Consider the following 15,969-nt stretch of genomic DNA (forward strand, 5'->3'; position numbering starts at 1 on the left):
CCACCAGGGCAGAACCTATTTCTACCTGCCAGAAGATGCACTGTGCACTCCTACACAATCAACGTTTTCCTAAGCACTCTCAATTTTATATATGCAACACAGTAGATTTGTGACGCTTTAGTTTTCATTACAGTTATAATCTTACTTACTCTTTATTTTTTGTGTTAAAGAAACAGCTTCAATATCAAGTTCATAAATCAAGCGCAGTTCATTAAGCACTGAAAAGACTCCCACTGACATAAATGCAAATTTTGTGTTAATGTTAGAAATGCCTAGAAACCCACTGTTTCTGTGACCTTTTTCTAAATTTGTCTTTACCATCAAGGTTTCTGAAGCAGTATTTTGCATCCAGTACATTTTACAAAACAACTGTTAGCCTGTTCAATTCAAAGAAGCTTTCGTTTGTTTATAGAATCTTCTCTTGAAATGTGGTTTCTTCAAAACCGGTATGCTGAGCCACACTACTTGCAGTACTGAGTTTTTTCTACTCAGATATCAGTGTAAATATAATGCTTTTCAAATATATAGGTGCTATAAATACTTAATGATATGTAGTGACAATGTTTATGCACAAATGGGCATGCAACTGCATGAACAAAAGCCAGCGCAAACAGCATGCGTCTTAGTGAAATATTTTAAACCGGGTATAATACACACATTCCCACATTTGGTGTTCGTGATTTATAAACTCCATTTCCAAAAAGCTCTGAGTGCCTACTTGCAGCTCCTGCTGACTTCAATGGTGAATGCAAATATTAAGGTGCATGTAGACTGCACGTTATCTGTGCATATATGTCAAATGTGTGTCCATGAGGAATTGCATATCCTTTTTAGGGTAGGGCAAATTTTACCAACAGGCCTTCATTCATAAAATATTGTCATGTTAAAGATTCCTTTTTCAGAAGAGAAAAAAATCTATGTATTAAGGAGGTACTTTATTTTAAAATGTGATCATTTTGAACCACAACTTCAGGAAATGTTTAATTTTTGGAAGCCTGTATTGATTAAGATGCATTGGTCGTTTACTGCAATGACTAATAACCCAAATTCTTGGAGCGTCTCCCAACAGTATTGGCAAAACAAGCAGTAATGAACCTGAGCGAATGGACTGTACTCTGACAGGAGCAGAGAGATTAAAAAAAAGTGCTGCGCAATGACAGCTAATGAGAAAAAAATAAAATGGCACTTCATTCGTTTTAGGACTACTTGAAAATAAACTTTTATTTTAGTGGCCATTTTTGGCCTATTGTGCCACTGAAGTGACTTAATTTAGGTATACAACGTACCTCCGACTTTATTTAGGTATACAATGTACCTCCCTGAGGTAGGCCTGAGGCCTTCCGGCATCTGTCTGGGCACAGCAGCGGTCTCCTCGTTTGACCTGAAGGCTTTATTGTTACAAAATACAAGGCACTGGGAAACACTTTGATTTGATTTCAGCTTGTAAGATCAGTAAACAGCTGCACCTTTTCACATAAGAGCAAAGGATTAGTTTGGAATGGTAGAATAGAACATTTTCTACCCCACTCGTTGCATAATGTGCTTCCAGAAGAAAAAAAAAAAAGTGTATTTCTATTTTGCTTAATTTTACCTCCGTGTGGCATGTTTCTAAATTAGGCACATTAAAAATAAAGCCATTTGTGGTTGACTGCAGTCTTTCATATTATTTATTGCAAATCCCCTTTATGCAGGGATATTGAACAAAGTCTGTTGATTGCACAGCTCTTTTGGTTTTCATGAATGGTCCCAATCATGCTCTTGGCACACGAGGACACAAGTGACAGATGTTAAAACTCTGAGGGACTGAACATATCTCCTAAAAGTTACAGGACTGCTTTAATTTCTCCTTTATTTTCCACAGCCCTTTTTTCTCTTTCCTGCTTCCTCTACTAAAGAGCTTGCCCTTGGAGGCCAGAACTGAGCCAGGGCCGTCAATTTGCCGTTGGCACCTGTTCCTTCACCCTCAGCACTTCCTTGAGTTCTAACCTTCCATATTGACAGCTTCCACCTTTCCTTGGTTAATTCTTATTTCCTTTTTTATATTAACTAGCACCCGCATATGTAGAAGTGCTCTATCTTAATGAAGAAGTAGTGAAAATTACACATTGCTGTTGACTTAATTTAATCTCAAGATTGAGAAATGAATTTCACTCTGCAGAACAAAGTCAACAGGACAAAATGAATAAACTTTGAGGACGACCATATAAAGCCTCTGCTTGTTAAAATTCTTATTTTAATTAAGCAAAGTAAAAAGCTTTTTAGTATGTTCATAAAGCAATGCTGTTAATGTGTGGTGAGGAATGGGATTTTAGGCTTCCAGATTTAACAATACAACATGACTCATTTATTTGTAAGTAGGTCAATCTGTAGGTACTAATATAGACCTTGAAAAATAAAAGTGGATTTGAACTAAGGAAGGATTTCATAAAGCTATTTATAAGAGATATCCAGGTCTTCTGCCTGTTGTGTGCAAGGACTGAGGGGCTCAAATTACCTTTAATTAATTTCAAATTGTTTTCTCAGGAAGAAAATCATTTGGGATAATTCTAGATTTCAAGCTATTCTAGAAAAAAATCTAGAAAACTACTGAACAAAAATCTGTGGCAGTGAAAGAATATTCTTCATAAAAATGACATGCACATACTAATGGCCTTCCTAGCACAGGTTTTATATACATTCTGATGCCTGACTGTCCCCAGCTCCTTCTAACCTCAGCTCTGCCAGAAGGCTGCTTTTTAGCCTTATTTCTGGACAAGGTAAATAAGAATTTTTATGAACTGCTACCTAAACAAATAGACTAAAAGTAATCATTCACCTATGCTCATTTGAGTTCCTGTTCAACAAAACTATCACGATTTACACAGTGCTCTTCATTTCAAGAAATCGAGACCGTGCAACTATATCGTCTCCCTGTTTTCCAAATCACTGTATTAGTATTGCACATTTCAAATGAGACAGTGCACATTTTATATACTTTACAAAGATCAGAAGAAAAAACTATAAAGAAAGGGGTGCCACACTTCCATAAAGTGATATGCTAACTTTTTAAAGTAAAATAGCAACAGTCTTTTGCTGTGTTATTTATGTATAATACTTGCTTTCAAAGCTCCAAAAGTCAGACTTCTAAACATTAATGCATTGCAAAGCACCTGTAGAACCATGCATTAGGAATATCTGAAGGGCAAAAGCAGGGCTAGAATATTTTCAAAAGGTTTCTTTCTTTCTGAATAAAGATTTTTAATTTCAAAAATAAAATTAAAGCAGATAAATATGCATCAATTTCTTTTTAACCAGATTTTTTTCTTTGAAATGAGAAAAACATTATAAAAATAGGTTTTGCTAAAAAGAGATCAGATTTCATTTTCAAGAAGTATCACAGTATTAATGTCAAGTTCTGATGCAATTGCGCTTATTCTATGTGTTTTTAGTTAGTGTCAGTGATAAGCGTAAGAGATGGAGAAAAGAGCTTTTAAATTCTTTTTTTTCTCTTCACATGGTCTTACCCAATCTCTGACAACACAGGGACACAGAAAAGAATAATACTGACCACATGGACTAGCAATAATTAACTTACAATTTGCATACTTCACAATTAGACACCCAAAAGAAATTATTGATAATAAAGCAGCTAGTAAGAAAGGAAGAAGGGTTATTTGCAAACTAAATATATATAACCCATCTCAGAATAACTTTTCCAATAAATAAAAAATAAAAGAGAAAACCCTAAGATTCAGAAAATGCGTTTTTAAGATGTTAGATAAAAACTTCTTTAAAAATTGTATCACTTCCAGTAAGCTCAGTCTTGAGTGTTATTTTTTTTTTTATAAACTCTTCTTAATTAATGTCCATGAAGTTAATCATTTGCTATTATTCTGCTAGTCTTTCAATACCAATAGGGTCCAACCTAAATAGCTACCAGAATAACCAGATTTCAAAAAACTCTTTTTTTTTTTTAAAGAGGAAACTAAAGTAGCCAAATCTATACATATGCTTTTTGTAACTATTCTTATAGAAGCTTTTATCTCCTTTCTGGTCCATTCTTTGCTGGTCTGATGCTCCTGTTGCCGTAGAAACAGACCTGAAGGTAGCTCTGTTACAGACTACAACGGTTTTCCCAACACAGAGAAATTTCTTTCATGCCTTAGTTCAGCAGGTACCCTCCTCGTGGGGACAAAAAGAAAAACAAATAAATCAATCTCAGACTCTTATATCTATTAAGTTCTCATTAGCAGAACTTATGATATGCTTTTGCTTTTACTTTATGAGCTCAGCTTACGATCGCTGGTATTTTAAGGATTAAGTTTCATTAATCACACGGGTCACACTCCTGTTTATCTGCAAGGGAATAGCTGAAATCAAATTATGAAAGGAATCATGACTGGCACAACGGTGCTTTAGTGGAAGCACCAGCATTTCGTTCTTCAGTGCAGATAATACGCTGTTGGTTTAAAATCTGTGTGCATAAACTTTCATCAGCACGTCACAAAAATCTGACCAATTATAAAAATGAATAATTATTTTCTGATAGTGATATCATGTAATACATGTTCCCTGGTATCACTGGCTATTTCAAGGCCATCTGATCTCTTCCAAAACCTAAAGAAAATCTGTGAACTACCTGGTCCATAGTGATGGACAAGTGATGGACAGCTAAGAGGAAGAGGAAACGAACAAATGACAAAAGCAAGCCCAAGCATAAAACGGAGTTTGTTTATGCAAAGCTGCCCAAAGTCTTTACCAGGACCAGACAGAAAAACAGAGCTCAGCAAACAGGAGGGTAGTGGCAGCTGTCTTGCTGGTAAGGGTCTGACCCAACCTCCCCTCACTCTCTTCCCTCTAGCCCGTGATCAAAGCACGATGATAAAAGTATCCTGCTCCTTCCTACAAAGCACAAGTGGTTCTTGTTCCCCCAGCCCCACAGGCAGCTTCTCGGAGTTGTGATTTAAATTAAGAGACAGAGCCTATACCAGTTTATCTCAGTGAGCGTTGGCAAATTTCTCCCAGCACCCCAAGGAAACAGCCACCAAAAATTTACAAAGATAGGTATGCTCCCTGGTGACACATCCCAGAATTATTTGTAGCATATGGGATCTACAGTGCTTTTCAAAATTAGCCCACTCATTTTATTCCAAATTAAGCTTTCATCTAATTTTGGTGCAAGAACTGCCACCTCAAAAACAGACAGTGCTAAAAGCGTTTGGCATTCTGCAAAATTTTCTCAGTGGTCTGTGCCTGCGTACGTTCCTCCCAGCTAATAAGTTCAGTATGCCATAATCAGACTTTTTTTTTTTAATAAACATGTGATTGTGGGGGTGGAACCTGACAGAAATGGCTATGTTACATTTTACACATGATATCTCACGTAACAAAACATTATCAGTAAGCCTGACGCTTTTTCCCTCCTCTACACCCTAATATCACATCATTAATATTTACATACAGCTTAAAGATTGACACAACTAACTTTTGGAAAGGGTTTCCTTGTAAGATGACATGGAAATAATTAAATTCTACTTAAATTGCAGAACTAAATACCCTCTGACAATTGGACAGGGAAAATAAGGGCTGTTGGAAAAACTTCACCTTCAGTTTTGGGGATTCAAAAAAGTTTTGATTGTAAATGAGCAGCCAGCAGATTGCTTAATCAGTTGTATTTACTGCCATTAAAACTGCAACCCTATCAACAAGATTTCTTTTTACTACTGGGAATAACTTTGCTGAGAGCTCTCCTTCTATAATATCACTGCCTAATAATTGTTCTCAAATGCTAACTTCTTATGAAAATCACTGATATTTTTAGATTCATCATTTATATAAATTTCCTATCTCTCAGCAGTACTTTCTCTTCAATTATTAACTCTTTCAAGGATCCTCTGTGTTATACAGTATACTGCACAGCAAAAATCAAGAAAAATGTAAACTCAATTTTTTTATGATGCAGTTCTTAGCAATTGAATTGATTTGGCTCGAGAAAAACCAAAAAGATATTCTTTATAAATCCAAAGCCTTCAAAGCTGTGAATTGTCCAATCTCAGGCTATAACAAAGAAAAGCTGAACTGCACCTGCCCCGTGTCTCAGGTGCCAGCCCTATGAACTGAACCACTGAAGATGCGATGGAAGATCCAAGTAAATGTGACTTCAGAGTTGCCATGAGGTGCAGGCAATCACCCATCTGGCATGTCCATAAAAAGGGGAAGGAGGGGATCTGCACAGCTCTTTTCAAGAGCTCCTTTGAGAAAGTCAGCCCAAGAACTACCTTGGTGGAGCACAAGGAAGTGGGGTTCAAGGAAGCACATGAACTAGCTGCAGGTGCCAGCAGAGCCCGTGCAGACTGTACACACAATGCACACATCATCTTTTTTTTTGGTTTTGGAGATTTCTTTTTTAAATTTCCCTCCCAGTCGTTAAAAGGATCCTTAACTTGCGTGATCCTGTTTGAACTGCAATTTCCTGCCAGTATACTCCAATATCTGCATTTCAAAATCAGCCATTATAGCTGATTAAAAATGATTCTTACATAATTAAAAATAAGAGTTTTGATAGGTAAATCTTCCCTGCAGTTAGTTTGTATGGTTTTGAGATCAAAAACACAAGTATATACCCCAGCAGCATGAAACTTTTATTTTGCCATATGCTACTTTGGATACTCTGCAGAGATTAAGAAGTCAGAGTAATCATGAGAAATGAAATGTTTGGTTTTATAATAAAAGTATTCTTGTACTGTAATTTTTTTTTAAAGTACTTACTGCATTGAGTGTGATCTTGTTTATTTTGGTAACTAGGACTAGCTTTTGGGGAAAAGGAAGTAGGAATACAGTAAAGAATATCATATTTTGACAAAAGCTATGTTTGCATTGTAATTGTTTTATAATATCTACTAATGTCTACCGTAGACAAAGTCATTCTGATTAATACACAGTAAGTTGATATCTCAACTTATACATGTAGGGATTTCTATATTTTCTTTCCTTAGGGTATACAATGAAAGATTAATAATTTTATCGCATCAGAGTCGTTTAAGAATCACATCAAAAAATTCATAAAAGTGTCTCCTTAAGAAAGAGTTTTTGATGTTCTAGCAGGCAGTAGACTTTGTTATTTGACAGATTTGCCTGCCTTTGTGTATCTTTTGTAATACAGTGAGCAGATTTTTATTGTAATTAAAAAGAAAATATTTCTAGTATAAGATCGCCTATTATCCAAAACTCAGATTAGCAAGAACAAAATTCTTGTTGGCTACAATATTTGTCAGTGATGCCTGTTTGTTGTTCAAGTCTCTCACAATGTTCAACATAGATGATTGTTGCATTCACTGCAAAAACAACCAAATGGTTAAAAGCAAATCAGAGGCAGCCTGCTGCCACATTTCATTATCCCTGGAAAAACGGCTGCAAAGCTTTCTGATTAAAATCCCTTTTTAACTACGTTCTACAGTAAGTCTTAATACTATGTTTTTAGTTACTGCCTTCACTTTTCATGACTATTTTTGTTTTTAATTTTTTTTTTTTTTTTAAATTCCCAGCAAAGACTGGTAAAACAACTTCATCTTTCACTCTGAAACTTGGAAATATTTCTTAAAAAAACTTGGAAATATTCTGAAACTGTCTTCCTAACATATAAACAGTCTGGATATATAAATAAAGCCAGCAAAACAAAAAAATGAGCAAAGAAAAAAAAAAAAGAATCACAAAAATCAGTGAAGATTTCAGCACCTGGCACTGAACAGAAAAGGAAAAGCAGTAAGATGACTACACAGCTCGGGACAGCTCACCTACATCCATTTACCCCTGCTTAACACAGCGGTGTGGCTCCTGAAGGATTTCTATCTCAACAGCAGCTCCTGAGCTGCATGGGGTAATAGTGCCCAGCCAAGGAGCACTGCTCCAAGCCTAACGCCAAGCCCAAGCCCACTGCTGTCCCGCTGAACCTCTGGACTCGTTCCCAAAGGACCATTTCCCACTGGTGTCCCCCCGCCCAGTATCTGAGGTTCAGCTTTTCTTCTAATTCCAAAACCACAGGGCTCATAACATGAAGAGCGTAACACAGCCTCACAGGACTCATCTTGCCTCTCCGCAGTGTCTGAGTGCCAAAATTAAACCTACAGCACCATTTGGAAAAGCACCATAAGCCCCCAAACAAGGTGCCTTCGCTTTTTTAGCGACCTGCTGCAGCATTTACCCCTCACTGCCCCCAAAGCCATCACTGATCAGCAGCCAAGGCCCCCTCCACAAGCTGCCTGCACGATCCCTTCTTAGACTCCAGCAGCCACGGAAAGCAGCCGAGCACCTTCAAAGACCTTTAGCATTTCCCTTCTTTCCTAAATTCCCCTCCGGAAGGGCTGCAGAAATCTACAAAAAGCACCGAAAATCGGCGTACTCACTTCTCAGCCATCCCTGCACTCCCCTCAGCACCTCTGTGTAAGACGCAGGCCGCGTGCGGCCCATGGGGAGGCCTGGCTCCTGCTGCTGCCTTCACCATCAGCTCACACTGATCCACCACCCCCATTTTATGACCTCACACCATTCTACGTGGAAAAAAATCTGAACTTTTAGTATCGTCCTCCCGAGTTCTTGTCAGCCCTCCTGTCAGCTGCGGATTGTGTAGCTATATGATACCGCAATATCCAAGCTACTCGTGAGCATATTCGGCTCCTGCAGTGTCCTGTGGAATCTCAGTTGTTCAAATTTAGAATGATTTATTTTTGCCAAATGTGCTTAAGATAATAAAACTCCCAAATAATTTCAATATCAAGAGGCTTATCCACTTTAACATCTTTCCCATCTATGTCACCTTCACCATCCAGGAGGTCAGCTACCCCGCCGCCTGAGATGAGATGGCTTTGCTGGTTCGTTTTGCGTAAGCATAATCTTATCGCTTCGTTCTCTCCCAGGTGCTTAAATATTAAGAACTCACTGCAATTCGGAGTAGGAAAGTCAGATTTAATCTCCCTCGACAGTAGAGTCACTTGCTCCCCCTCCCCCCCCCCTTTTTTTTTGAATTGAATTTCTTTTGAATTTCTATTTATTTATTTAGCTTATAATCCTTTGGATCCTATATTATTCCAAGTCTGAAAGGAGAATAGTGCTGATACAGAGACTGCAATGTCTGAGTTCTTGTGCAATCTATATTGTTTTATAGACTCATTGCTTTAAAAAGTGAATATATTCAGACAGTATTTTAAAGTACTGGTGTTTTATTGTAATTCTAACTCTGAAAACAGTCTGGTTACTACATTTCTTTAAGAAACAAAGAAAAGATTTAACAATTTTAAAGTGTCTTTTTTGAAAGAAATTCAACTAGTGGTCCCTTAAATTCATCTTAGTGAAGCTAGTTACCACCACAGTCAATTCTAGAGGTTGCTCATATATTTACAGTAGTTTACTCAAATTTAAAGCATTTCATCAACAATTCAGAATAGTTTTATGAACACTAAAAAAAAAATAAATCTGAATTGGAGATGATGCTTCAAGTAGAGTATAGCAGAAGCAGGCTTGAAGTACAGGAGCTGTTAAATAGTACTCAATAGCATTACCATAAAAGCTGGTCATGAGCAAAAGATGAATATTTTCTATTCAAACTACAGGGACATATTAGATAGCAATAAGGTAAGTTCCTGTATTGGTATTTTGCTAAGACATTAGAGACTTCCAATTTTTTTGATTGTCTGAATTCTTGTTGTTTCAACTGAAACAAAATATTGCTCCCCAGGCACCATCATTTCAGCACTTGCCACAGAGAAGACCACTTTATTCACCAATAATATTTTCCTTTTGGCACAAACCCAGCTCTTATAACCTCTCATTTCAGCTAACCTGAGTAAAACAGAAAGGAGGGGATTTTGGGCTTCCCTCTTTTTTGCATGCACCTTTATTAAGGCATTTAATTTGAAAGTAATAATAATGACTTCTTTTCTCTGTTACAGCTATAGAGTACTGCAGAAAAAATGTTACATGAGGAGACAATATTTGTACACCACTATTTTTAGCATATTAAAGGCTTTTATACAGCTGCATGGTCAAAGTTTACTGTTAAATACTTATCTGTATGGCATGTAAGAAAGGCTAGGAAATAAGAAAAGGGTTGTGCATAGCATAGTCTGAAAATCTTTCTTCATTTTCTGAATATCCAGAATTTAAAACTAAGCTTCACTGCAACTGTCCAGTACATTTGGAGAAATTCCTGACACTGCCAGCAGAGCCTCACCTTTCCTCAGGGCATTGCTGCAGCCAAGAAACTGCTACAAAGAGCTTTGACAAAAACTTAACTACATGACAGAAACCTCTTTGCATGTGATTCAAAGTAATCCAATTCTCTCTTTCAAAAATATAAAAATAAAATTAAAGATATGCTTAGCCCTCACCCTTGTATACACATTCAGCTTCCATGGAAGTCAGAACGCCACTTACAAAAACTAAGGGTTTCCCCCCTTTGGATCTTTGCAAACGACTAACAAACTTCACCGCTCAGCAACCCTCCACATCCCTCGGGGCCTGTAGTGTAAATGCCATACCATCCTGCCTCAAGACGAATCTATAAATAAATCCTTGCCATCATGTCCTAGATACCCAGACCTCCGCAGGATGTTTGGGAATACGCACCTTCAAGTACTGACTCCTGTGGCTGTAAAAGGCAATTTTGTTTGAGTGAGAAACATGTACCCGGAAATGTTTTTTTATTCTAACCCTGGCTAACTGGCTGCAAGGCACCTACCTGGCCGTTAGACTTTGGGGTCTCCTTGTCAAGTAAAATAAATATGACTGATAATTATTGCAATGAAACTTTTGTGAGGATTTCCTGCTTTATGTGAAAAGTGCAGTGAGTGCTAGCTTGTAACTTTTATTGAATCAGAACAATACTCCCTGAAAGGCTCAAGCACTGCATATTCCAAGCTGTTCATCAGCAGACCTGCACCGTCCCTCGGTTCTGACCTACTGGCTCCACACTGCTCTCGCTACGAACATCACACAGCGTTTCGTGAGATGAAAACGGCCGTCTCTCATAATAAACGCCTACCACTTGAGAAAGCTTACAGAAAATAATAATAAAAAAAAAAACAACACATTTCCAAGGAGATGTCTTATTGCAAAAAATCAGAAATTTCCTCACCTGAGCAAAACATAAGGAAGTTATATTTATGCAGGTGGATATGTTTATCTCTCTCTCTCTTTTTTTTTTTTTTTTTTTTTAATATGTTTGACTAGAGAGAGAGAGAGACAGAAAACTGCAACTTGTGTATAGCACTGCTCTGGAAATTTTCTTCCATTAACTGCAATATTGCATTCTCCTACAACTAATGGAAAGGCAAAGACACCGGAGAATTTGAATATGCAAATGAATGGTGCACTTGCACAAAACAATTTAGAAAAGGACTTTTAAAATATTTAAAAATCTGCTAAATATTATGATAAGCTCCACAGTATATTACTTTTCTGAACTAAGCTTGTACTGACTAGGATAGGAATAAGTTACTGAACTGTAAAAGGGCAGACATTATAGTCAAACATTTCAGTAAATTAAAGTATAACATTCTACAATTCTCTTTGTTTAATAGGACCCACTAATGTACCACAGTTTTAATAAAACATTTATTTTCTGTTTACTTTTAATCTTAAAAGAGTTTTTCAGATGTCACTTCTGTGTAAATATTCAAAATGATCATTTTCCATTCAAGAATCAAACTTTTCATTGCAGATACAGAAGAACTAGCCACAAGTGTCACCAATGAAGTTTTCAAACAACAATGCTTGTTTTTAAACATCTTATTTCATAACTGAGCATTAAAACAAAACTTGTTTTGTTTTGTTCTGCTTCGTTTTTAGGACCGACCAAAGCAAATCAGCAATGGTATGAGCCGTGTTGAGAGGAGGAGTAGCTGGACAGGCACAGCAGCGTGTTGCTGACCTGCCGGCCCCCTTTAGCACTAACATTTTGGCACTGATACTGGTGATGCTGCATTTCACCCAGCCCGACGGCTGCTAAGACTGCTGGGCTGAAGGCAGGAGTGTCAGCATTAATACTGTAGGCACTATTGTCTGCTTTGGCTTTTACTGATAACGCTGCCCTTCACTGGGTTTGGTACCGACAGCAGCTGATATGTAAAGGGCTCCTACCAAAGTCCAGGTGAGAGGTTCTGGAAAAGCAGGTATCGTAGCAGGCAGCACAGCGTCGGTGCTGGCGCTGCCCAGCACCTGATACAGAAGGTGTACACAGGGTTATAAACTTGGAGAATCACCCAAATGCCACCCCAATGAGCCAGCATGCTTGAACCACGCCTAAAGTCATCTGTAGCTCAGGGCAGTTCAAATCCACAACTTCCAAAGTCCAAAAGACTGCTTTAATTGCTACACCTTTCAGACAGAGCCAATTTCCACACCTCCCTACAACGTTTAAATAATTCAGGAGCTTTCAGAAAAGGACGGGTATGAAAAATAATCTTGGCTTCTTGTTCCTGCCTTCACGATTGTTTCTGCCGCACAGCCTTCTAAATGAAGTGCACCTGCCTAATAAAATGCACCAAGAGCCTGCCTGCTACAAACCCGATGAGCCGAAACCAGGCTGCAGACCGGCTCCCTGGCTGCACCAGGCAGGGAGGCTGCACGAACACCTGCAAGCCCTGCTTCATCTTCCACGCGAGGGCTCTGACCACTACAGTATTGTGCCAAAGCCTCTTCCTTTGACTCCTGTCAGAAAAATTGACCTCAGCTCAGTTAATGAATTCCCACAAAGGAGCTGTGCTCTACACTAAAGGGAAAGAGATGCTTAGTGTTCAGCTCAGAATAATCCTCAAAGCTCCCGAGGAGTGCACTGCAGCTACAGTGGCATTTCCTATTCCCTGGTCCTTTTCACCATGCCTAATAAACCTCAGCACCATCCACATTCTTTACAGGTAATCAGTAACTGCTCCGTGCTTGGAGCCAGACTTGCAGAGTCTTACACCCTGACTTGATCTTTGGATCTCCTTCACTGCTGGTGACTACACCCGTACGCTGCAAGGCCCTTGGCACAGATGCTTTGAATCTCGCTGCTGGAGCAAATGTACTTTTGGGGCATCACGAGGCTTAAACTGCAGTATGTAACCAGGGCTGCAGCAGGAGCAGAGGAAAGATGACGAAAATTTGAGATGAGGAGCTAAGAGCAGAAAGTGAACAGGAAGAAAAAGATGTCTGGAGATACAGATCAATAATGGAACATTTTGTGAGATATCAGAACGGAATACGGAAAGAGATGGAAAGGTGAAAAGAAAGGTTTCAGTTATAATTATATTTTTAATCTGATTAAGCTGATTTTAGCAATGGTATGTAGAATATTGTGAAGCTTATTCCATTTTAAGCTGTTGCCAAAATAGTAGTAATTGAAGCTAGGTGATCTCTGGAGAAAGACAATGTCTTAAAAACGTAGTTGCATTTGGAACTCCTAAACAAAGGTCCTATTGTAATCATTTCAACATATTCATGATTACAACTACTTAAATTTAGCATGCCTATTTTGTGACATCATATTCTAAAGTTTATGGCGCGTTTGTGGACCCGTCATTAAGATAGCAGTACCGTTAAACAAGCAGCATCTTTCATTTACACCAGAGAAACAGTTTTTAGTGCAGACCTGAAGTACTTCACTTCTTCTTGCTTACCTACCCGAACAATGTACGATTTGGGACTGGAGTCGTGTCACCTATCTTTACGAATCTAATCTTCCTTATGATACAGCAGAGAAACTGGACAGCAGAAACTGTCTCCCTCCACTGCCATCCTGACCCAATGCCCTGATGGGTTACGCTGCTGCGAAGTTGCTGCATCTATCTGCTTCTGAATTCAGTTCCCCAAACCCCAAGTTTTCAAGTAGGATTTTAGAGGGCTGTATCACAAAGTTACACCAGTCGGGAGCAGATCAATGAGAGGGTCAGGCCTCCCGGTAAGTGAGGACAGGGCAGGGGGAAAGATAGGAAGAGAAGAAATGGGTGTTGAGGACTGCAGTGTTTCTCCCAGCAACTTCAGTCTGCTGCCACACAGCTCTTAACTTAAGCGTTTCTTATGTGCCTAAATTTAGATTATGTGAAATGTGTTTAAAAAACAAGCTGTCTTAAAAATACTTTCCAGTTCCTGGACATTTCCCTGTACTTGAGCTTAAAAACAAGAAAAGTTTTTAACATCTCTAACTTTCCAGAACCTCTTGCAGCTTCTTCCCATATATTGTTCATTGATCTCATGTCTAGCATATTAAAACAATTCATGAGAAGCTCATTAAAACCTAGTAAGAAAAGTCTTCTGGTGTGTTTCATCAGACGAGATAATAGCCTACAATCTAGAGCATGAATATGTTATAAGAGACAAAACAGAGCCGTTTAGAGAAAGAACACTTGGAATGTATTGTTCCCATAAGCAGATGTTAAATTACTTCACCGTGAAGTGGAATTTACAAATCCCAAAGAAATGTTATTTTTATGTGAACAAACAATTAGTTTATTATTTCAGCAGGGTGACACAAAATTCTTGTACATATGCCTCTCCATGTTGGCAGATGTGTTGAACGTAAAAACTGGTTGTTGACTGAAAATGCTCCTTGTATATGCAAGTATTGACAGGGCAAGATAGAATGGGTATATCCTGACTGGTGTACTATCTCAGGCACGGGAATAATTCAACTTTCAAACAACCTATCTGAGATATGCCTGCTGGCTCAAGATTAGATTGGATCTAATCACTGGCACGTAGCTGGAGCTACAGATCCCTGTGTGCAGAGAGGACACGGACCAGAGTCAACTTTGAGGTTATACCTTGAGATATGATAGATACACAAACAAGCTCAGAAAAATGTGCAGCCTCTCCTGGGCACTGTTAGCATCAAATACACTCAACACAAACCAAACAAAAATAAAACACTGATTTAAGCTTGGGTAAGCACCTCAGGGTTGTCACATTCTGAGGAATATTGATCTCAGTCACACATTCATCTGTAGCTAATTTTCTTAACAAAAATAAATCTTTAAAGTCCATAGATCTTCAATATTCACTTCAGAACACTCTAAAAACAACTAGGATTATAAATATTTACCATAAAGAACTTATTGATATTGCTTGCAATGTGTTCTCACTGTTAGGTGCAGCAACATAAAACTATTCATAAGAGCAGCATATCAAATGCCAATGTACTTACATCAGTGTCAGGTCCCTTGTCAGCCCCAGGACATGAGAAAGTGACAAACTCATGGCATCTCTTATGAACCACAAAACAGCAAACTAGGAAGAAAAGGGAAAACAACAGTTAGACTTGCATAGGTTTTGTTTTCTTTTTTTTGAAACAAATGCAGTTACGCAGGAAATAAAATAAAACTTACAGCCAAGTATTTCACCTGTAAGTCAGTCAAAGAAAGTAGAGCCTAATGTTAAATATAGACACACAAAAAAGGCAGACATCAAGTAAACTATATAATTAGAGGAAATAAGTGGGCACTTTTAAAAATCTAAACACTCTACAATGATAATTTTCTAATATTTAACACAGCCCATAGCATTAAAGTTTGGTGTGGGATGAACGACGCTATGAAGCTGCATTTCCTGAATCCAAACCCACAGCTCTAACTGAAGGGCTGTCAATGTGCAAAGAGCAGGGACTGTAAATGAGGCACATTAAACTGGAAGGACACCCATCCTTGGCTGTGAGATCTGTTCACCTGCATGCCTTGATGAAGATGTCTAAGAAAATCCAATGTCTTTACTAGCTAATTACTTCTGTGACAAACCAAAGCTCTGAGTGAAGACTCTTGTGGAGAACAAAGTGTTCTCGTATCACAGAATGGCAGGAGGTAATGAGAAAAGAAAATTAGCTTCTGATTACAGTACGACTCCCATTTAGAATTTAAGAACGATCTAAAAACTTTTTCGTATAAGGAAAGCTTAATCTAATTATGTCCTGTGATGGAGGCTATAGGCTGTCACACAACAGAGGTCACACACGTGCCCCAAAACCAC

General features: G+C 38.3%; 1 protein-coding gene across 5 annotated transcripts in view; it reads right to left on the minus strand.

The window, feature by feature from the left end:
- PRKCA (protein kinase C alpha) overlaps positions 1-15,969 on the minus strand; it is a 150,449-nt gene that overhangs the window by 76,914 nt on the left and 57,566 nt on the right. For 4 of the 5 annotated variants that reach the window (XM_066980336.1, XM_066980337.1, XM_066980340.1 and 1 more), the window contains one exon: positions 15,155-15,237. In XM_066980336.1, coding sequence (XP_066836437.1) covers positions 15,155-15,237 — 83 coding nt within the window. Of the gene's footprint in view, positions 1-8,381; positions 8,922-15,154; positions 15,238-15,969 lie in introns of those variants that run through there. The other variant, XM_048064593.2, reaches the window with a different exon arrangement.

This window comes from Anser cygnoides, chromosome 19 (assembly GCF_040182565.1).
Source record: "Anser cygnoides isolate HZ-2024a breed goose chromosome 19, Taihu_goose_T2T_genome, whole genome shotgun sequence".
NCBI classification, from domain to species: Eukaryota; Metazoa; Chordata; class Aves; order Anseriformes; family Anatidae; genus Anser; species Anser cygnoides.